Raw genomic sequence first — 23319 nt, 5'->3', positions numbered from 1 at the left:
AATTGAGGCTGAGAAAGGATCGTTTCAGGACACGCAAAGACAGGCTATGTGTTAAGAAACGGGGGGGGGAACAAGATCACAATTGGTCTAAATCTTCAAATAGTCCACAAGTATTTCCATAATCTATAATCAGTCCCATTTAAAGCAGCTTCTAATTACTGTCAAACCTCTGTATTTTGGCCACTTGATCGAAGCTCAACAAACGTTTAAGAAAAAAAAAAAAAAAAAAGTTAAGATAGTTTTATTTGCTTCAAAATGTTGCAGAATGTTGAGTGAGACAAACTAACGATAAGTGAGGAGAAGGGATGAAGTTTCAGATCAGGGGGGAGATCGCGGTGCTGTTCAGGGTCCTGAATAAGAGACAGGAGCCTTCATACGCGCATCATTTGTCGGGCTCATCACTGCTTCCCACTTATTTTAGATTCAATGAGATCATTCTTGAGATAATGTGTCACAATCATTCCTTCGGGATACTGTTACCTTTGTTTTTCTCTTCAGCAGGTGACTTGTAAATCCAAATATGATGTCGGAGTCAACGAAGATTGTCCCCAGGTCTATGACGCTGGGGTTGGGCTTCCCAGCTCCGGGAGACCCCGGTGAGTTTGGTAAAGCCATGTGGGCTGCAAGTGTAGCCTAGAAAATATTCCACTCCACAGGAAACCTATTTGATTTGGATATCCATCTAATTCATATCTCTCATACCCTCCAAAAAGAGCCACAAGGTTTTTTAATCCGGACATCCAGTGATTCACAGTGAGCGCTCGCACATGTGCGTAAAATAGCCTCTCACATTTCCAGTAGTCCGAGAAAACAAGAAAGCAGTGCAATCCATCCGGCGTGCAAAAGGCTTCACATCCGCTGAAACACTTCTGCAGCCATCCTGGGGCAGGTCATGGCTGATCTGTGAGCGCTGCTGCAGGTCTGAGAGCGAGGGAGCACCTTGTGCATCTGCTGCTCTCTGTTCCCCAGCCTCTCACTCCCCTCTCTCTCTCTCTCTCTCTCTCTCTCTCCCTCTCTCTCAATCACTCACTCAGTCATCCTCTCTCTCTCTCTCTCTCTCTCTCTCTCTCGCTCTCAGTACCCCTGTCAGACAGTGATGACCTGCTCTCCCACCCGATTCGCTGGCGCATCATCGACAGCCCCCACGCAAAGATGTAAAACACGGTGACAGTCCTGGAAATAACCCCTAACGATGGTTCCTTGTGATGTTCCTATAATATTCATGTAGAGACATACAGTGTGTCAGTGCACACAGTAATGACCTCATCATAGCGTACTTTATGGTATTTCTGCCTCCTATATAATATTCCCGCAGGATGGAGCCCATTTATAGTTTTTCACACAATCCCAAATATGAGACACTTGGTGACTAATTTACTTTACTGTGATGATGAAAAGAAATGTTGATTGATTTTAAGAGACTTTATTACAGGCTATATACAAACCAAATCAAACACAATTTGCCTTGAAATAATCAGCCAACACATGAAGTAAAATCCTTCATGTGACTTCTGAGCAACTCCATCGTTGAAGGTGTTTGTGGCTCAACTGCTGAATAATGCAACTGCTGTGTCACATTCAGTATTCAGGCCATTCAATGAATAGCCTTCACTATTTCCAGCAGGCTGAGGGTAATTATCCCATAGATTGAATTGCCACCAGTAGGTAGTTGCATGTAGTTCAGGGAAGCCATGATATTGATGTAATAAGTCTGACTGAGGAGTGTTAAAGAAAAGTATGAACATTGCTGACACTATGTTTCAGTGGGAAATATGTGTCTAAAATGGACTCAACAGAGCAGTTTGTCAGCTCAGTTTTAATTTATTGGAATTGGAGCCTGTTTCTACTGGAGCTGAGCAGCAGAGACAGACCGTAGTGATGATGTCATCCACAGACTGTGAACAGTGGGACAGTGTGATGGCACCCGTTGTGATTTCACTGAGATACGGGCAAGTTTTCATGTTTCACAGTTGGAAATGAATCCAATTTTTAATGTGACAGCTCAAACAGAAACTGCATGAATCAGAGTCTAGTTCAGTGGTTTTTGGATTAAAGTGATATTCCTGGGATTTAGTGTTGCACTGCCTTAAGAAACTAGAAAAAAAAAAGATCAAAATAAAAGCAGCAGAGTGTATCCTGACGTTTACTCTATAGTTAGCTTAAACTCCAAAAACATTGGATCCTACATTTCCCATGATGCAAAGGGGTGGAATGCTTCATTAGCCCTTCCCTGCTTCACGGGTAACCACATCTTTCAAACAGTTTGTTTGAAAGATGGGTTTTCTGTTAAAAATGGATAGTTTCTAAGTTCAAGGTGAGATAACCTTAATGACATCACTGTGACATCATCAGTAAACTGAGCTCAATGTGACCCTTTAACTGAACAAACAGTGGTTTAGCTGCAAGGAGATTATATTTAGGGCTGACACTGCTGGTTCATTCAGCTGGTCCCCTCCAGGTGGCTGCCAAAAAGAAACTGATCTGAATGTAGATGCATGCTCAGGTGGAGATTATGTAATATATCGAAGGAGATGGTGTTTCTAAACTTTACAGTTGCAGGTCCTTGGAACAGACAGAAAAGTTTAGGTTGGGAGTTTGTTTTTTGTTTTTTTTTTAGGAGGTCAGAGAAAAATAAAAATAAAAATCAAGATTTAGACTCTGAGCCAACAATGATGCTTTGACAGCTGAGCAGAGGGGAGGTAAATAATAAATATTCTAGACATGAATAAATTATTTTTGATCCCACAAACGCCTCACAAACCACTCCACTCACCACGCCCTCCGCCCTCACACGCAGGGTTAGTTTTTTGAGGTAGGGTGGAGGCAGGGGTTGTCAGTGGGCCGATAATCACAATCCACAGTAAAGATGATTTACCACGTCCGTCACCCGGCTCTCCCCGCTGGAGGAGGTCTGGGTGATGGGTGTCCCCCCCCCGGAGGACCGGGTTCCCCCCTGGGAGACCCGAGTGCTGCTACATCTGCTGCCCTTGCGCACGAACAGGGAAATCGCTCTGAGCATCTCATTAATGCTCCTCCTGTGTCTTATCCCCTGCCCGGGAGACCTCTGCAGCTTCCCCCGGTGCACGGACAGGCTTTGTGAGAAGCGTTTAGCAAATATTGATAATTCTTGGCGCATTGGAGGAGATCAAAGAGGGGAGAATGGAGAGGGGGGGGGGGGTGCTGTCTGAAAAGGAGAGGGGGAATAATCGGTGCACAGTGCTTTCATGAATGATTTATGCAATATAAAGTAGCCTATTCCTTGGGAAAAATAAGGCATTTGGATTTTCTTGCCAGAGTTGTGTCAGATTGTGAGTCTTTAGGTCACGTTTTCCCACATCAAGCTCCTCCCGAATGTAAACTTGTGTGTGCAGAATTCAGTTAAGGAGTTTAAAGTTGGACTTACTCGCTGGGAATGCCTTAATCAATGTATGCAGAGAATAAGAGAGCAAAATATTTGTCGTAAATCAGGCTGAAAGCAGAAGTAGGTGACCCATGTCTGATTACTTTCCTACATTTCCAAAATAAAAATAAAAAATCAACTCTAGTTTGGATGTAAAATGAGAGCGGACGCAGTGATTTTGAGATATTTACCTTAGCAGCAAACTTCAGGACTTTGGACAGCAACCCTCCCTGCAGACTCCATCAGCCCACACAGACTCAACAGAGACAAATGATTCTTTATTGACTTGTTTTAATCAGTACCTCTGAATAGTAGCAACAGGGAAACAGAGAAAAAGACGGCGTTACTGCATCAGCAGGGCTATTAAAAAAAAATTGTATGTATGCCAGCAGAATGAAATTACTGAAGCCTGATGATTTTTTACAGCCCCCCACAGTTCCTGGACTGCAGTTGTCATTGTAACACAAGGGGGCACAATGAGAGAAGGAGACAAAGAGAGACATTAAGGAAGCAGAAGAGCAGACGAAATCACACAGTTGTAAAACCATCAAAAGTCGGGCCCTCTGAGATGGTTGCCGTTTTTACAGATCCATTCAAACGCAGCATGTTCCAAAGTTGGCAGCATTCATCTGACTGGTCAAGTGGTCCTAAACATTTCACAATTTTCTCAAAGAACTGTTGAACTGTTGAGAACCACTTAATCAGAGAGACTACGCACTTCCTCAGGGTGAAGTCCGTCCTCTAAACTGTTGATTCCAAGAACTAAAGAAAAACAGTAGCTAAAATTAGTTTCGGAGATCATCTGTTGGTTATGACACAAGTATACACATCACTACAGCAGGTTGAAGGCCCTACTTGCTACAGAATAAATCCACAAAAACACGTAGAGGCTTCAGCCGCAAAGCTCTGCGTCCGAGTGCTCACCTGTAGAAGGTGACTTCTTTCCTTGCGATGGTGTTTCCTTGGTCTCATCCCTGCTCAGACTGAGTGACTGCGGTCTTACAGCTCTTATATAGTGTTTTGGGGCTAGGTTCATACAAGCCTCTCATTCAGGAAGGAATGAAACCCATGCTGGTTCAACCGGATGAGCTGGGTTCCACCAGCAACGAGCAGGAAGGGGCAGCCGCCCTCAAGACAGAGATAGCAAATACCAGCCACTGCAGGCTGAGAAGTCACATGGACATAAGGAATTTTGTCACCTTTATCTTTTAAGTTTTTCTGATTTCTGATTGAAACTCTAATTTATCTCAGTCAGATAACAGGAGCTCACACGGAAGGGTGTTCGACAAGCTACAGTTTGGGTTTAATGTATTTCTCCTAGAGGCCTGATGCAGCCGCGATGAATCACATTATTATTCAGAACACATTTCTGTAGAGGACACAAAAGAACTCTGCACATTAACAGAAATCACCTCCAACAATTGGGTAGACGTGCACTAATTCATACAGAAAACCATGTCAAGTCGGAAATTGCTTGGGAATCTTCAGCCAGGAGCTGTGTGTGTGTGTAGTTTCATGTGTGTTTCAGGGTTTGGTGCAGCGCAGCAGCCATCACAGGAGACAGAGCTTTGAATCAAGAGATTTATTTGTTGCTCTTTCCACAGGAGGAAACACACAGCCGTCTGACACTTTTTTAAACTACAACAGCGAGACAATAACAGCACTGAAAATGACAGGATACATTTAAAGCGATTAACATGCATTTGCACTTTAAAGTCACAGCTGATAACATTAAAGTGTGAAAACACCATTAACACCATTTACTCATTGCACAACAAAGATAACAAAGAAAACGCAACAAGTCATTTGTTTGTGATCACGGATGCAAAGAATATAGACGACAAAATACACGATAAACACAGAAACTGTGGCAGTTTTATTTGGCGCACAGACTGGATTTCCCCTTTACATTTCAAAGTGAGATATGCCACTCTTCCAGCTCGACAATTAGCACAAGAAACAGGCTGGATGAGTGTGTAAGGTAACTGCAGGCTTTTGTAATACCTGTTTGAGCAGAAGCAAATGGAAATCTCAGCTTCAGGTATATTTTAAACTGAGGTGGGCAAGTGCCACAGTTGGATGACATTCCAGATAGTAAAAAGACAACCTTATTTTCACTAGTTTACATGATACTTTCCAGCATCTCACTATAAAAATAAGCATAAAAATAAAATCTGTGAATGTATCTTTCACTTCCAGGTAGTATGAATACATTGTAATAGAAAGAGACACTACTTTACAAAGTAATGTACACTACTCAAGAGTTCTTAACTCTTTTGCTATTAAAAAAATAAATAAATAAAATAACCCTTATCCATCATCCTTCACAGTTCAAGGAGTAATGGAAGGTTTCAGCACTCACCATGTTAAACCAGCTTGGGTGAAGTTCACCCTTAATTCCCTGACTAGAAATCACAATAACTGACTCAGTTGTTCATACATGGTAATAAAACCATTTGATTAAATCAATGATGATATGTTTCCTCATACAGAGGCTACTGTGCAACAGATGAACAGATACAATTACATATATCTAGCCCTTCTGGATACAATGCACTGGTTACAAAATGTTGTGCTTTCATGGGTTTGGAGGGAAAGACTGCAAGCAGTGATTGCTTTAGACGACATGTAAATATAAGCTTTGTGCAGATAATAGCCACAGTTACAGTAGAGTAAAATTCAACAGGACAGTGGAAGGCGTGTAGAGGACGGTCTGGGACGAAGTGGCAGCAAACAGACGGCGATTCCTGTTGCGTCAGCTCACGGTTCGGACGGACTGGCAGGGGAATCAATCGCTCCGCTCTGCTGCAGAGACGAAAAGAGACGGGATTATTACGGAGCACTGGGGAGGGGAGATGGGGAGCACTCTTGACTACCAGTGTGCACACACAAGCACAAAGACACACACACACACACACACACACACACACACACACACACACACACACACACACACACAGGTCAGTCAAGACTGAAGCCAGCTGCACAGACGTAGCATTCAGAGGCATTTGTGGGCAGGCATTAATCGTGATCAGATTTTATCCAACATACTGTGCATCCGGAAAGTACTCACAGCGCTTCACTTTTTCCACATTTTGTAATGTTACAGCCTTATTCCAAAGTGGATTAAATTCATTTTTACTTCAAAATTCTACACACAATACCCCATAATGACAAAGTGAAAAAAGCTTAAAACTTCTGCAAATTTATTAAAAATAAAAATATAACATGTACATAAATATTCACAGCCTTTGCTCAATACTTTGTTGAAGCACCTTTGGCAGCAATTACAGCCTCAAGTCTTTTTGAGTATGATGCTACGAGCTTGGCACACCTACGTTTGGGCAGTTTCTCACATTCCTCTTTGCAGAACCTATCAAGCTCCATCAGGTTGGATGGGGAGCGTCGGTGCACAGCCATTTTCAGATCTCTCCAGAGATGCTCCATCGGGTTCAAGTCTGGGCTCTGGCTAGGCCACTCAAGGACATTCACAGAGTTGTCCCGAAGCCACTCCTTTGTTATCTTGGCTGTGTGCTTAGGGTTGTTGACCTGTTGGAAGATGAACCTCCGCCCCAGTCCGAGGTTGAGAGCGCTCTGGAGCAGGTTATCAGGATGTTTCTGTACATTGCTGCATTCATCTTTCCCTCGACCCTCATTCGTCTCCCAGTTCCTGCTGCCGAAAAACATCCCCACAGCATGATGCTGCCTCCACCGTGCTTCACTGTAGGGATGGTACTGGCCAGGTGATGAGCGGTGCCTGGTTTCCTCCAGACATGACGCTTGGCATTCAGGCCAAAGAGTTCAATCTTTGTTTCATCAGACCAGAGAATTTTCTTTCTCATGGTCTGAGAGTCCTTCAGGTGCCTTTTGGCAAACTCCAGGCAGGCTGTCATTTGCCTTTTACTGAGGAGTGGCTTCCGTCTGGCCACTCTACCATACAGGCCTGATTGGTGGAGTGCTACAGAAATGATTGTCCTTCTGGAAGGTTCTCCTCTCTCCACAGAGCAACGCTGGAGCACTGTCAGAGTGACCATGGAGTTCTTGGTCACCTCCCTGACTAAGGCCCTTCTGCCCCGATCGCTCAGATTGGCCGGGCAGCCAGCTCTGGGAAGAGTCCTGGTGTTTCCAAACTTCTTCCATTTACAGATGATGGAGGCCACTGTGCTCATTGGGACCTTCAATGCTGCAGAAATTTTTCTGTACCCTTCCCCAGATCTGTGCCTCGATACAATCCTGTCTCGGAGGTCTACAGACGATTCCTTGGACTTCATTGCTTGGTTTTGCTCTGACATGTACTGTCAACTATGGGACCTTATATAGACGGGTGTGTGCCTTTCCAAATCATGTCCAATCAACTGAACTGACCACAGGTGGACTCCAATCAAGTTGTAGAAACATCTGAAGGATGATCAGCGGAAACAGGATGCATATGAGCTCAATTTTGAGTGTCATGGCAAAGGCTGTGAATACTTATGTATATGTGATTTTTTGGGTTTTTTTTTATTAATATATTTGCAAAAATTTCAAGCAAACTTTTTTCACTTTGTCATTATGGGATATTGTGTGTAGAATTTTGAAGTAAAAAATGAATTTAATCCACTTCGGAATAAGGCTGTACCATAACAAAATGTGGAAAAAGTGAAGCGCTGTGAATACTTTCCGGATGCACTGTATATCCGATGAAAAACAGAAAAGATCTGAGACACGCTCAGGTCAAATTCAAAAGTAATGACTGCTTGTCAAAACTAGCGCGACTCAAAACACACTTTTATAAGCCAGTGTTTGTTTTTACTGTCACATGGGCTTTGTTTTAATCTCACTTCATTTTAGAAATGATTTTTTTTAAAGAACCTATTTTTTTTCTCTCACTCTGTGTATCCTAATATAATGCTCACATACCAGAATTACAAAGGAAGATTAGGGCCATGTGATTTTTTTTTTTTTTTTTTTTTAAAGTTTAAAGTCAGAATTCTAAAAAAAATCCTCTTCTGCACAATGTGCACCTTGAAAGTTCATGGTCACTGTAATTATTCCACCTCTCCATACTTGATTTGAAGAAACCCCTTTATAAAGTAATTTCAATATAAGAGATGAGGGACAAAATTCTTGACTTCTCAACTTCACCTGCAGCCTCCACAACATGAAGCTGCAGCAGGCACTTCCGTACCAAAAAGCTTTGGAGGATACCCGCCTGAAATGCTGCTACCTTACATTTCTCACATTAACTTAGAGAACAAGGACTGTGAACTTTACCCTCCTTCACTTCCATCAACATCACACTCAAAAAGGATATTTTCACAAGCAGTAGGGAGAAAGGGAATAATTACAACAAATAAGAACTCATTCAGTGCCCACAGCTGAATGTCAGCATTGTTTTAAGACAGAGGTGAAAAAACATGAATCTATCTTTTAATGCATTTTACTGTGAATTGTTTATGTTTTATGTGAAATGAAATATTGACGAGATGACTCAGGGTCCAGGGGTATACATGACAACCCACAAATCCACAACTCTGACCAGGATAAACATTTATAAAATGAATGGATGGATCATAGGCACAGGGTGATGTACACAGAGAGAAAGAGGAGCCAAAGCAGCCATGCTACAGGGGATTTCATGCTCAGGATAGGAAGCACCCAAATCGGGAGACACACACAGTGGCTACATCTTATTTACCTCATCATCATCATCATAATATTCATTAAATTCACCAAATACTGTCTGAAAGACAAACATGAAATTAAGAGGCGATTATAGACAGAGAATTGTACCCATCCGAGTGTTACACTAGCATGCATATTCAGTTGAAGCTGTACTTGCTTGGTATGAAAGAAATAAGAGATTAAAATAAGAAATGAGAGATAAAAAGCAGCTGGATTGGAAAACAGTGGTTACCTTGGTTTTTTTGCTCATGAGCTGGTCTAAAAATGCCACTACTTCTTTTTTGCCGACAGCCTCAGCCTGTGACAGGTGAAGGACAAATAGGTTTTACTTTAGGAATTTAAAAGTGTGACTGAAGTGGAATACGTCTCCCCAGAACCCACCACTTGAATTGCTGTCTGTCCATCATAGCCTTGTGTATTCAGGTCTGCTCCGGCAAGCCTCCAGATTTCCAGGCCCTCCAAGTCACCGCTGGCTGCCAGGCTGACACACAGGAAATGATAGTTATTACAGAAAAGGGCTCTGTTTCCTATAATCAGCATTATTAACACAAGCAAATCGACACTGGGTGAAGGACAGGTTGTGTGAAGAGACTTTTCAGAAAGTGGGCCAGCACATCCAGGGAAGAAATCACTAATGCTGGGCTTCGTGACTCAACGATGTTTAGGTTTTATCTTGAAAGTGACACCTGCCATACTTCTTGCGCCTTACAAAAGGCGTGTTTCTGAAACTCTCAATTGGAACAGTCTCAACAAAACCTGATGAGTGTCTCGGGGAGATAAATAACAGGGGCCGGCCAGTGTCATGTACTTGCCGACACTGGAGATGCAGAGCAGATTCAAAACTATGCTGCCAGGTAGCATTCCTACAGTTTGTGTAACAGTGGGACAACTGGTTGTACCTGTGTCAGCTATGTAGGATGGGTCACTGTGCATGGCTGAGCAACCAGGAAAATTGTGACTGTATATGTGGGCAATTGTTTGAAGACATGCTTTGCGTTTGTCTCACCTGCACAGTTCTGTTCCTGCTTCCTCCAACTTGTCCCTGGAGAAGTGAGCCCCGGTCTTTCTCAGCAGCTTCACGATTTCCTTGTGCCTGAGTTAATTTGGATAAGATGCGCAATGAGGGGATACGATAATTGCTGTATATTTAATACATACTATTAGTATATCACCCAGGTAAAATCAGCCAAAACTGAAATAATCACCTGATAATCTGTATAAGGAACTGTTAGGAAACATAACTTAGATATAATGTTGTTTTCATTTTTAATTTCAATTTAATGCCGTCAATATTGAACTTTTCACTTTTTTGACTTTCATTGACAGAGTACAGTGTGGCAATGGTTTCAGTTCGGCATGTAAGGACAAGTTCCTTATCGCCAACAATGAACCACCCACACAGGAGTCACCAGCAGTGCCATTTGCAATGACAAGAATAAACAACAAAACAAAGGCCTTAAATGGTTCACCACTGAGCTGCTGAGCCTATGAATGAGAGTAGGTGTAAAGGTGAGTTATCCATTAAGTCAATTTGATGCTTAATTGTGAAGAACTATGCAGAGCTAAAGCCAAATAATCAATGAAAAGGCCTCAGAAGACTTCCTGTAGTGTTAAGAAGCCAGTATCTCTCATGTGTGAAACTGGGAGCAGGCTGGTAGGACTGGTTCAGAGGACACTCCCCACATTTGTTCTTAAAACCTTTCGCTCTCTCTGCTCTCTGCCACTCCTTATATGGACATCAGGCTGTAGTTCACTTTAATGTCGGTGACAAGTGCTTCAGAGACACTGACAGAAAGGTAGCGACTCAAAACTCCAGTTCTATCAGTGTCATTTCATTAAATACATTTAGGAAGGGCGCAGAAAGCCCAGGTTTACTGTAGGAAAGTTTAATGACAGGTGTTAGCGCTTCACTGCATCCCTCTACCATCACGAGGGAAACAAGTCTACACTTGTAGCGCCAACCGTTCAAATAGGACAACAGCCATTTGGCACGACACACACAACGTTTCCACCCCGAGGCTCAACATAGCACTTTAACAGAAACATTAAACACGGCTTTTTTCCCAATAGACATTTAGAGCAATGTCAATGAATGACACAAATTAAAAATCAGCTGTGGTAAAAATAAGCACTGTCTAAATTGTCACATGACAATTAGCCTAATTTGTTTGTAATTATTGGCTGGCCTCTAAACTCCATTATGAGTTGCCCCCCTGGTTTCGACCCCCCTCTGTCAGCCGCTGCTCCCTTCCTGTCATTTCAGCAGAGCCAGATTTCCTACCCCTCAGCTCATTTAATGAAGTCCCCTCAACAGCAGCTACTAACCACATGTTTTCAAGACACTCTCAGATCACTTTGAGGAATAACACTGGTTGTTAATGGCAAAAAGGGGAATTTGAAATGTCGTGTTTGCAGCTTCATGAATGATATTATTACCTTTACAGACAAGATAAAAACAAACACATCAGCCTTTATTGTTTCAAAAAAGGCGAGGCTTACCTGAAGCGTACAGCGTTGCATAGGGGTGTATCCCCATAGCGATCTTTAGCATAGACTGTAGCTCCTTGACCCAGCAGGTACACGACCACTTTTAGGTGGCCCTCACAGGCAGCAATATGTAGTGGTGTGCGTCCATCGTAGTCACCCAGACACAAGTTGGTGCCCTGTGACAAAGGAAAACATGAACCTTACATTTTCCTTATCATTAACAAATTGGAAATGAAATGAAAAGACCAAACCAACAATGACCTCATCCCACTAATAAGTATTATCTGTGAAGCCAAAGCCTGACAGAGCTTTTGTCTCTGTGTCCTAGACCTCCATGATGGTCCATAAACATAATGAACCAAACCACTACAATGGGTGACACTACCTTGCTGCTGTAAATACTGACAGGGAGACACAACCTGTGGCTGAAAACCAAAAGACTGAGGAAGTACGTAAAATTTATTACAAGCAGGTAAAAATGTGTTGACGGCAGGTGTGAAAATGGCTCATTTCTCCTACAAGACACAGATCACTGAGCTTCATTAAGTGTTTAACTAAGTGCAAGGATGTGAAGTTAAAGCTTTAAATCTGTCTTTAGAAAGTGTGTGGAAATGTAAGCAGCGACTGCACAACAGTTGAGCCAAATACAAACATATGCATGTGACCGCCAGGACAAGCCCAGTCGGGCCTCCTGTTTTGTTTGGCTGTGCGCCTGTGTGTGTTTTTTTTACACCCCTCTAATACAGAGAGAGAGTGACCCTGGAAATTTGTTAGTGAACCATTAGGTTGACCCTGCAAACCAAACACCATCGAGATAAGCCGGGTCAAATGCCACTGTACTGGCATAAAGTTCTAGTTCTAAGCTGAGCGTCACAACATCTGCCATGTTGACCTCTGATGGCTGATGCGTCTGTTTTTGTTGAGAATACAGGCTGAGAATCAAGGCTGACATTTTCCTGTAAGACACTTTGCCTGAAACAAACCAATAATTACCAACCAATAATCCCAAGGGGTGTGTATGAAAGGGTTATTACTGTCTTGACAATCAAAAAGAGACTGTAGCGTTGCTTACCATTCCTATTAGGGCTTCTAAAGCTTCTATGTCTCCAATCTTAGCAGCAGCACATGCCAGTGGAGGAGTCAGAGCATCACGAATGGCTTCCAGCTCCTGGAGACAGCACAGACTTTAATGAAAATTTTTTTTTAAAACTGCTGCTTGTCAGAATATAAAATGACTGAACAGCATTTTCTTTTTTTTAAAAAAGGAGTAGGCATCACATTTTTAAGGAATGTGTCTAATTACAGAAGTGGTGCAGATTGGGTGCTTTGTCAGCACTTCGGCAGAAATGACAAGAACTGGGCTGTTACAACTCGTAGTGGCTGTTTGGTAGTCAGCGTGTGCTGGTGCTTGCTGCTGGCGCCCTCACCTCCTTGCAGCTGATACTCAGAGACTTGGCGATGACCTGGATGAAGCGGCTGTCGCTCAGACACAGCTTGGCTCCTGCTAGGTCGGCTCTCATTTCTCCTCGCAGGTTCTCACTCATCATCTAGACAGAGTCACACACACACACACAAACACGCCTTTGCTTCACCTCTCTTATATCGGTTAGTTTCACTTTGAGTCGTCTGTCTGTAGTGTGGAAAGTGATGTCATTTATGTGTAAAGACACCGACCTTTTTCTTGGCTTCTAGATCAAGCTCCTTCTTGGCCAGCACATAGGAGAGCTTCGACAGAGCAGCCTCCGGAGTCATGTCACCTCCAGCTATTAACCCTGCATCCATCAACACCTGAGAAGTCAAGGGAGTGTGTAATCTGATTAATTCCCTCTGTCTACATTGATTTTAGTCTCTTCTTAATGGACCAGTCTCTCCATTTTTTTTAATTTGAGGTCATGTTTGACTAAAAGGTGACATGAGCTACCTTGCCAGTGGCGTATGATGTAGACACGGTCCCTCTCAGACACTGGGTGCAGTTGATGATGATGACGCCAGCATCAGTAGCCTTCTTCAGCTCCTCAAGCAGGTCAGGACGGTTATTGGGGGCATTTCCGCTGCCGTAGGTCTCCAGCACCACGCCCTCCATGGGCGGCTGCAGGAAAGCCCTCACCTGGACGCACATACAACCACAGTTTCAGGTAATAAACACCCACAATTTATGGCTAACTGAACTGGCTGCTCAACTGTGCAGAATCAAATTGAGGAATTAGTATTCCATGTTATTTTTCCTGCAGCCCCTTTCCTTTCACTCCATTGCATGCAACCATCCACTCTCCTAAAAACCCATCTGGTGCCATCTACGCAACCAGTATCTCAGTCACTGGTTGGCTGGCGCTGGGAGGCCCCTATACCACATCATTAGCCATGGTGTATGACTGCAACGGCAGATGACTGAAATGGCAGGACGGAGAGCAATTAATCTGAAGGTGTTAGCAAGCATAAAGTCACTTGGCAGGACCACGGCAGCTTCCATAAAATGCGGGGAGAAGGTGACATTAAAAGTGCCAGGTTCAGTCAGTATTTTTTGATGTGATAAGCAGTTTGACAAGAAATGCTTGACGCAGATTACCAATGAAGCTCTCATACGGTAGGGACAGCGGGCACACGAGAGCCTGGTGCCTAATCAAAACGTGTGCCTCATAAATGCAGTTAAAGCCTGTAAGGAAGTCTTGATGGCCGAGCTGGGCAGCGGGAGCAGATTGAGACAGTAAAGTCGCTCTCCCAGCAGCCTCTGCAGGGGGGAGGTGCAGCTAAACGTTACAGTATCGGTGACAGTCCTCCCTCTTTACAGGGTGATTGGTCATGGCCCATAACTCCCTCTCATCTTTCTCTGGGCTGAGCTTTGATGGCAGTTTACATGACTGGGAAAATAATGGACGGGTTAACTATGTTTTATTGCAGTTTTGAGCAGTCTGTTATCTTTGAAGAACACATCTTTAACAACGTTTTAACACTCTGCAGAGGAATCATCTAAATAGGTACATTTCAAGTACGTGATGAGTAATTTGTTTGTGTGGAGTAGGTCGTCAAAAGTGTGATATATCAGTCAACTACCCATTAATTATTCTTTTGGGTGTCACATCAACCAAACACCAAGGACTATAAGTAATCTCTGGACATGTGGTGAATATGACACTGACAGGATAAATATCTCTGCTCCAGTTCAGAGGCTGCACCACCTGCATGACAGCATTTCCAAGAGCGACTTACAGTGGCAGCAGTTATTCCTGGGAACAGCCTGAGCAGGCCTACGTTCCGGTTCAGCTCCGTGCTGACTTGAAACCTTGCTGTGGTGTTTGCCCTCCAAACCGTGTCCCAGTTGACTGTGAAGAAAGATGGAGAAACCTGGTTTACAGTCTCGGGTTATTTACGACATGAAGACAGGCTCATTATACCACTGGCTTACTTGTAATATCCACTTCAGCAGTGGCCAGAGGAGCCAAGTTAGGAGAGGAGAATGCACTGAAACTACCAGCATCCACCTTGGTCACACGATTCCCTCTGTAGAGTTTGTTGTAGAAATAAAGGCACACCTGAACAGAGAAAAGGACACATTTAATGTACGACATCCGCTCCTGAACAAAAACTATATCCTTTTCACAGAACAAAGAAACCTGTGTGCATGGACCTGTCAATTAAAAGTATATCAGTTTGTTCTTAGTGCTCTTCTGTAATGCAGTTAAATCCCATTACATACAACAGACATCATTTTGTCTGCATGTCTGTGGTGCATACATAGACATACTGCAGATAACACTTATCAGTGTTCTTCCTGTTTGAATAATTGTCGTTCAGTGTTGCGAAACACATCTCGCTGTCGTTAGAAAGCATTCTCATCAGACAAGTGCTCACACCTGTCTTTGTAGATCGTGCTCTATTTTCTAAAGTTGTTTACAAATGTATATGTTTATAATATCATAGGATTACTTCTTTTCCTTTGTTATTTAATTGTTGATTCGTTCATAATTTATTCATCAACCCAACACACAACAAATATGTCAGTATTAAAGGAAGGATTTACAAAAATAAAGCCACTACAATTATTCAGTTATTCCATCTCTCACTCACATCCCCGAATACATCCACTCTTAACTTTTCTTCTTTGAGGCAGCTAAATTCAGTTAAACTATCTGATACTAGAATGCCACGAGCATGAGCATTTAGCCATCTCTATTTCCTCACCTCAGGAATGACAAACTGTCCAGCAATCAGCAGCGCCCCCAGCAGGTTGCCTCTGCCATCATTCCTCATCTCATAGATAGGCACCTAAAGACACAAAGTGTCTCATCTTCAGAAAACAGTGCAACCTTAAAATGCTGCAGACATATTTTTTGTTGTTGTTCTTACCTGTGCGCCAGTAAGAATGATTGGTTTGCCCAAGTGTTCACACATGAAGGACAGGGCAGAGGCTGTGTAGGCCATGGTGTCCGTGCCGTGAAGGATCACAAAACCGTCATACTTTTCATAGTTTTTCTGGAGTCAGAAAAGACTAAATGAAAGCTATTTCTATTTACAACAGCAAACGCATCAATTATGTGGTGTTTATTTAGAAATAGAGTCAGTCAAAAACCTAACAATGAAATGAATGCAGCAGCACATACCTCAATGTCCTTTCCAATTCTGCCCCAGTCATCTGTGGTCATATTGGATGAGTCCAGCAAAGGGTTGTACTCTAGGACAGTGTAGATTATCCTCTTATTGTCTTTACTCAACCTGGACGATAAAGAAGTGTATCTATGAGTTTCAATCATGATATAAAAAAAACTAAACACAGGAAATACAAACAGCCCACAATAAATCAGTGATTTTAGTCAGTGCAAGTGCAGGTGTTTGCTCCACAACGCATTAGGGACATGTGGTTAAATGAATGGTAGTTATCTTCAGTGTGATAAATGGTTATGTGTATTCACTGTGCTCATTTAACAAAGCTGGATCAAATTCTGGTTGAATTTGAGACGTGAGTTTAAAGAAGGATAGGGGAATGCTAAAAACCAAGCTGACTTTATGAAGCAACACAAAGTCTATTTAGCAGGCCTTCTGTCTCAGCAGCAGGGTGCCAAAACCTGTTTCAGACACACACAGACATTTTTAGAAGCATACGTGGGAGGGGCATGGTAAGCATACTGTTAGCCAGAGCAGTGCTTTAAAATTAGGCATTTTTCTTTTGCAAGATGAAAGTACTGATGTTCTGCTGGGCTTTATATTTGTGTGGTGTTCATTTCCAGTAGGCAAAGCTGAGAGCCGTGAGGCTGCCCATTTGATATTCATTGAGGGATATTTGATGAGTCATTTCAGGTAAAACTCTTTTTCATTCCAGTTACAAGGGAGGGAGTCTTGCTCTTATTTACGTCGCCTCTATGTGGAGTTTAAGTGAGGCACAGCCCCAACTGCAACACTCCGTATAAGGCAGCGTGACTGGCTAAACAGCCATGGAAAGATTTTCTTTTTAATCTCCCTTTTAAAGAAACAGGGTGGGACACCCCCCACATTACCATAGGGCAGCCTCATAACATGGAGATATACACTGAATGGAACAGCAGGGGGAAGAGCAGGCGAGCCCCAGTCCACCCAACCAGGGGTCCTACAGACAGTCCTCTAATTATCCTCAAGTCCACACACGACCCCAGAACATATGTTGTTGATAATCTTGAAGCCAAAGTGCCACAAAAAATATCATTCTAATCACCATTCATCTATCTGGCAGTGTACCCTAAGGTGTAGAAAAGCTAAACATTTGCATACCCTTGCTAAGAATCCTTGTAGCTTAAGAATAATGAACATGTGTGTGTGTGTTGAAGAAAACGGGTGGAGGTAGGGTGCAAACGGCCTTGTAGCGTTGCCTCTGAACATCACATGAATAAAGCTTTTCAATAAATCAATAAACTAATTCCCTCCTGTTCAACTTAGGCAAGGCAACTGCATATGATCAACAGTATGCCCGTTAGACCCGCATATGAGACTATTTCAGTTGATGATAAGATAGTATAAACTCAAGGATGACCTAATATTAATTCATGCTGAACATCTAATAAAAACATGCTCACATAGTCATATTAAAAGAAAAATTAATATTATGTTAGCAAAGGTTTAACATGAGTCAGAATTCACTGATTGTTAATATCAAAGATATTTACCAAGCAGTTAATAAAATAACAGTGAGCCTGTGTAGTTGCTGACTGTGTGGACATGGTGTCAAACTGAACAGTTATCTGAAATCATGTTTTATAACCCTAACAAACAGATCACACCCTCCTCATATAGCCTCAACTTCTAGGAAATTAAAACCCAGTCAACTAGCATCTGCAGTATGGATTCCTTATCTTTACCATACATCCCTCTCCACCCTGCAGCTCAGCCGCCCGTCACAGCAGCAGTTAACATGGGGTATGGAAATCTGAGTGAACCTATGGCAGAGGCGAACCTGCTATCACTAATGACAACCCTGCAGACACTGTTGATTGGGCGGGGGCCCAGTCACAAGGGGCTCCACTTTCACTGCTCCACAGCACACGCACCAGACAATAAGACAACGCAAAATCGAACATGCAACAGAGCAAATTCATCTTGCTTTTACCAGCAGGCCAACAGCAGCTACTCACTAACTAAACCTCCAGAAAACATAAGGCTATCCCGGCTGAGCACACCCTCTGCTGGACGTTAACGCAGCTGGGTTGTCGGTGACAGAGACGTCAAGCAGAAAGTGCAGAGTCAGAGCCACAAAAATACTTCTAGCAATACAGAGCTTTGTGCTCCCTCCTGTATCCTTCCTGGTGATTTTCTCCCATTGCCAAAGGCCACGTGGGCATGCGTTCCACATCAGGCAAGCACACCCTAACATTTGGTCTGAAGGACTGCTGAGGCGTGAAGTCACTCTCAAGCAAAGAGAAGGCGCACACAATGCTACTGGTACTACAGCACCCGTGAAATTGCTGGTCATGATGGGACGTTGTCTTCCTGGTAAAGCAACAAAAGCAGTTTAGAGTCATTAAAACCATTGCTATTCTTTGCAGGACAGTGAGTCATTTCCACTGAGTCGCTGCTTTTTCAGATCTGAAATGGACCTTCCACTGTATGATGACCATTATACCAACTACACACTGGGGTATAAACTAATACTCTCAAAGATAAGATGCAGTGTTTATCAGTTCAATGATTTAGCCTACACCACCTGCCTTGCAAAAAGGCCCAACAAGCATCTCTCTGATTTCATTTTCTTTGCAATGGTCTGTGCATACCTATATCAATGTGATTCAGACCTGTTAAGCTCCTTTCAAACATGGGATGAGCTGTCTATTAACATGAATTTCAATTTGATACCTTACACTTCACTCTACCATACAAAAGCAGAACATAACTTAAAGTAGTTCTTTAAAATATTGACGATGCAGGGAGGGATACTGGGAGCACTTACGGCAGGACCAGGGTGTTCTCAGATCTGTAGTAGTCATACAGGCAGGTCTGCTGGGCATACATCTCATCATGGAGGATGGGCAGCTTCCGCAGGCTCTTCACAAATGCATTGGCTTTTGGTGCAAGCACTGTGTGTTACACAAATAGAAAAAAGTGGTCATGGGAATAGCTCATAGGTTGTTCTCTGTGTGATTACTGTCAATCTGTTATGGACTTAGGAGAGGAGAATAAAGAATTTACCATCACAACAACACCACCACACACACACACACCAGTCTCATACTGAACCCTAGTGGCAAATGTAAGAAATTGCATTGTTCCAGGTGCTGAAAAAACCATTTATGTGTTGATTCTTGTGTACACTGAGTGAATGATTTTTAAGCTATTGAACTAGGGACTGTTTTGAAATCTACAATAAAAGAGTGAAGAACTGTGAATACAGTGGCCACAGCACAACTGTAGAGAAGCTGTGGATCTGTGCACTCTGACTGAATGTCAGCAGAGATTCTGCACTATAGCTTAGATGAGAGACAACTCGTGGCAGCTGAGAGCCACATGAGCATAAGCCCTGAAGTAATAAAGACAGCTACCGCCAGAAATCATGACAGAAGGACTGGAAGACTTTGTTGAGAGTAACATGTTTTCATGACATGCCGTTGTCAGGATATTTCACAGTGCACGTAAGTGTTAAACTGGCAAACTGCATGACTGACTGACATCCCTGGCTAAAAACTGATAACACCAGGGCCTTTAAACATATCATGTGTGTGCAAATGTGCTAGCAGACCTACATATCCACATTTAAGTAATGTGAAGAGTGTGTGTCAGTTCCAGGCCATTTAACCGTACTCACAGACAAGCCTACAATAACAATAACATTTTATTACATTGTACTTGTCAAAACAATGTTCCTTTATAAGTTGTAGAAGTACTACAAAGTAAATAAAAAGTGTTATTTAATACAGAAAGTGTAAGGCTGATGGATGGTCTTAGAGATGTCCTGATTTAGCTTGTACCTGGCACTGATAGGACCTTTGAATTGTCCTGCCTCACCACATGCACCAGATGTTGCCCAATACCTCATGTCAACATCTGGTTATTCATTGAGAGAATCTGTGATGTTGCTCCAGACTGCATCATGAGGGGCAGCTGTACAGCTTTTCAAACTGTGATTGGCTGTCACCTGTAGAGGTGGAGGGAGTAGCTTGTGATCACAACAATACATGCTGGGATTTATATTTGTGTGGTGTTCATTTCCAGTAGGCAAAGCTGATAGCCGTGAGGCTGCCCATTTGATATTTATTGAGGGGTATTTGATGAGTCATTTCAGGTTAGGCCAAAAGCCTGTGCTTCTTTTTCATTCCAGTTACAAGGGAGGGGGTCTCGCTCTTATTTACGTCGCCTCTACGTGGAGTTTAAGTGAGGTGTCCCACAGCCCCAACTGCGACACTCCGTATAAGGCAGCGTGACTGGCTAAACAGCCATGGAAAGATTTTTTTAAATCTGCCCTTTAAAGAAACAGGGTGGGACCCCCCCCCCACATTACCATAGGGCAGCCTCATAACATACACTGAATGGAACAGCAGGGGGAAGAGCAGGCGAGCCCCAGTCCACCCAACCAGGGGTCCTACAGACAGTCCTCTAATTATCCTCAAGTCCACACACGACCCCAGAACATATGTTGTTGATAATCTTGAAGCCAAAGTGCCACAAAAAATATCATTCTAATCACCATTCATCTATCTGGCAGTGTACCCTAAGGTGTAGAAAAGCTAAACATTTGCATACCCTTGCTAAGAATCCTTGTAGCTTAAGAATAATTTGTTCAACTTGGGCAAGGCAACTGCATATGATCAACAGTATGCATATGCCCCCTACCTCCTCCACCTCTACAGGTGGAGGAGAAGCACAGGCTTTTGGCCTCCTCCACCTCTACAGGTGGAGGAGGTGGGGGGCATACTTTTTTTTTAAATTTTTTATTTTATTTTTTATTAAAGATAAATAAGCTGGCTCAGATGGTTGCTGAAATAACTGTCCACACACTTTGTCTCAGAAGTCCAGGAGGACAGGTTGCTTATGTGTACACCAAGGCTTGCTTCAGCTGTGTAGCTCTTTGCAGGACTATTTTAGCACTGTACTCACATGGTGTTGACACGCAGGGCTTTTACTCCGACACTCACTCTCACGGAAACATGATGCAACAACATGCACAACAACCAGCTAACAGCAAGTTGGGTGCTGTGCTAGCTAGCTGCCACATTTCAGCTGCCGCAGACAGACAAATTACTGCAGCTAGCCACAGTTACCGTCGTCGTGGATTGTCATCCCGATGGTTCCTCCGGTGTTGAGGACCAGGACCTGCGCCTCGGCGGAGGGTGAAGACACCGTCTCTAAGGACTCGAGCGAGTTGCAGTTGGATAACTTTCTCCTTCTGCACGGCTGCAGCTGACCATTTCGCGTAGGAGAAATATCATTCACCTCCAGCAGGTCTAGTTTAGGTATTGACAGAGCCCGGGCAAGGGATGTAAGGTTATTGAAACTGGACTCCGCCATGATGACTTACAAGTCAGTATGCCGGTGCTGCCCCTTAGGAAGCGAGTCTCCAAAGTATTCAAACCACGGTGGTCTTGAGTTACTGTCAGCAGCCTGAGACACGGTGAAGTTTCTCTGCCTTTATATACAGAAAGGCAGCTTCCATGGTAATCATGTGGTGCAGCAAGCCGGGGGTGGAACCAACGTTTTAATTATGTTTCGATGGGGCCAAAATTGCTTGGCTCTTTCTCATCCCTCGAGAGTTTTGCCCTTGAAACGCAATGGACAGTATCCACTGTGACGTCAGTGGATTGGGCGTGGCCTCAAGTGCAACAAAACTTTAGTTTGTACTGCATCTCACTGCACCGCAGTGAGATGTTTGCACCTCTGTACGTGAGAGCAGTGCAGCATTGCACCAAATGAGCAGAGCAGATTTTTGAGGATGCCTTCTGAATGACAATCGGTATGGATAATATTTACTACTTGTCTGTTTAAGTTAACATTGGTGTCTTCAGTTTCTTAAGATGTACAACATCACTTCACCCATTATATCATGGTTTACATTAATTACCAACTACACACTGGGGTACATGAGAATCTAATTAAAACTGGACAAATACTAAAATTAAAAGAGCAAAGAAAGTTAACGCAGGAAGAGTTTGATTATGAGGTGGAATTCTAAGAAAAAATAAAAGCTCAGAAATAAGAGCTTGGAGTAGTATGAAAGTCTTTATTATCAATCCTCAGGGTTATTTGGGGACATTCCATTTTGCTCTGTCTTGATCATGCGTGTGTGCTCACAGTAAGTGGTAAACAGTAATAGACTCATTATCGATCACACAAAGTGAAATGAAAACCTCTCAGGAAATGGTTTCAATAACTTCGCTAAAGCCATAAGTGCTTTGTTATCCACTAACAGCATAGCTCACTAGAAGCCTAATAACACGTACAGTTATAATATAATAATATAATAAAAATATATACAATCATAAATACAAAAAGTAACAAGAATAGAAATAAACTAGTATAATAAAATAAAATACAAAGAAAACAGAGAATGACATTTCTAAATTGCACAAACCCTTCATCACACAAATAGAATAACACACTTAAGATCATCTAATTATTGCAATATTGCACTTCGTCAACACACATCAACCAAGAGTCAAGACTATACCAGTTCACCTTAGTGTGCAGATTCATTTTGTATTCTTTTTAATGATTTCACACAACCCAGAAGAATAACATGTATGTGAAACTATAGGCCTGTATTGACAATATCATGAATGAAATGTGCTTTATTTAGAAGCAATTTGTGGTGTGATTGACTGAAGCCTACTAATTACATTAGTTGTGTGCTATTAGATGGATGGATTCCCGCTCCAGTAGGGGGACCTGTCCCTGAGGTGAACCTATCAATATCCGGCAGTGGCATGTTTTATGTTTTTATGTTTTTGCAGACCACATCATGAGGGGCAGCTGTACAGCTTTATTAAACTGTGATTGGCTATCAGCTGTAGAGGTCGAGGGAGTAGCTTGCAATCACAACAGTCTAACTTTTAAAAAAAAAAATTTTTTTTTAACTAAAGCTAAATGTGCTGGTTCTGATCATCACTGAAATAACTGTCCACACACTCTCCACCACTGACTCATAAAACCTGTGCTGCATTTTACTGCAGACATCACAGGATCTGAGCTTCATGAGGAAAAAGAGCCAGCCTCTTCTGAATGATGGCATCCATGTTCAGGGATCAGTCCAGTTTCCTGTCCAGGTGCACACCTAGAAATTTTTAAGCGTGCACCACCTCAGTGTCCTTCCCTCTAACTTT

General features: G+C 42.8%; 2 protein-coding genes and 1 long non-coding RNA gene across 7 annotated transcripts in view; all 3 read right to left on the bottom strand.

Moving 5' to 3' along the window:
* Positions 1-872, bottom strand: part of kif26ab (kinesin family member 26Ab) — a 68486-nt gene extending 67614 nt beyond the window's left edge. The window contains exon 1 of the mRNA XM_071497914.1: positions 481-872. Coding sequence (XP_071354015.1) covers positions 481-615 — 135 coding nt within the window. The 5' untranslated portion in view covers positions 616-872. The remainder of the gene's footprint in view (positions 1-480) is intronic.
* Positions 873-3674: 2802 nt separating this feature from the next.
* Positions 3675-4451, bottom strand: LOC139632989 (uncharacterized). Its single transcript, XR_011693662.1, has 2 exons — positions 4325-4451; positions 3675-4162 (listed from the first exon to the last, which is right to left on the bottom strand). It is a non-coding gene; the product is annotated as an uncharacterized lncRNA (long non-coding RNA).
* A 516-nt stretch (positions 4452-4967) lies between these two features.
* On the bottom strand, positions 4968-21773 carry aspg (asparaginase homolog (S. cerevisiae)). Of its 5 annotated transcripts, none has more exons than XM_071497694.1 (18): positions 21265-21773; positions 18960-19086; positions 18467-18502; positions 16150-16261; positions 15896-16021; positions 15731-15814; positions 14955-15081; positions 14759-14871; positions 13473-13658; positions 13226-13339; positions 12979-13098; positions 12624-12719; positions 11564-11727; positions 10071-10157; positions 9446-9545; positions 9297-9362; positions 9078-9122; positions 4968-6205 (listed from the first exon to the last, which is right to left on the bottom strand). In XM_071497694.1, exons 1-18 carry the CDS (start codon positions 21509-21511, stop codon positions 6161-6163), a joined length of 1995 nt encoding a protein of 664 aa, XP_071353795.1. In that variant the 5' UTR covers positions 21512-21773; the 3' UTR covers positions 4968-6160. The 5 variants fall into 5 exon arrangements, with proteins under 5 accessions (XP_071353795.1, XP_071353798.1, XP_071353797.1 ...); XM_071497697.1 differs by lacking the exon at positions 21265-21773 and adding an exon at positions 21101-21244; XM_071497696.1 differs by lacking the exon at positions 9078-9122 and having other exon boundaries at positions 21265-21772.
* Positions 21774-23319: the final 1546 nt, after the last annotated feature.

This window comes from Trachinotus anak, unplaced genomic scaffold (genome assembly GCF_046630095.1).
Source record: "Trachinotus anak isolate AG129_WGS33_773 ecotype Australia unplaced genomic scaffold, CSIRO_AGI_Tana_v1 ptg000015l, whole genome shotgun sequence".
NCBI lineage: Eukaryota > Metazoa > Chordata > Actinopteri > Carangiformes > Carangidae > Trachinotus > Trachinotus anak.
The sequence above is the reverse complement of the archived record's forward strand: the minus strand, read 5'-3'. Positions and strand labels throughout refer to the sequence as shown.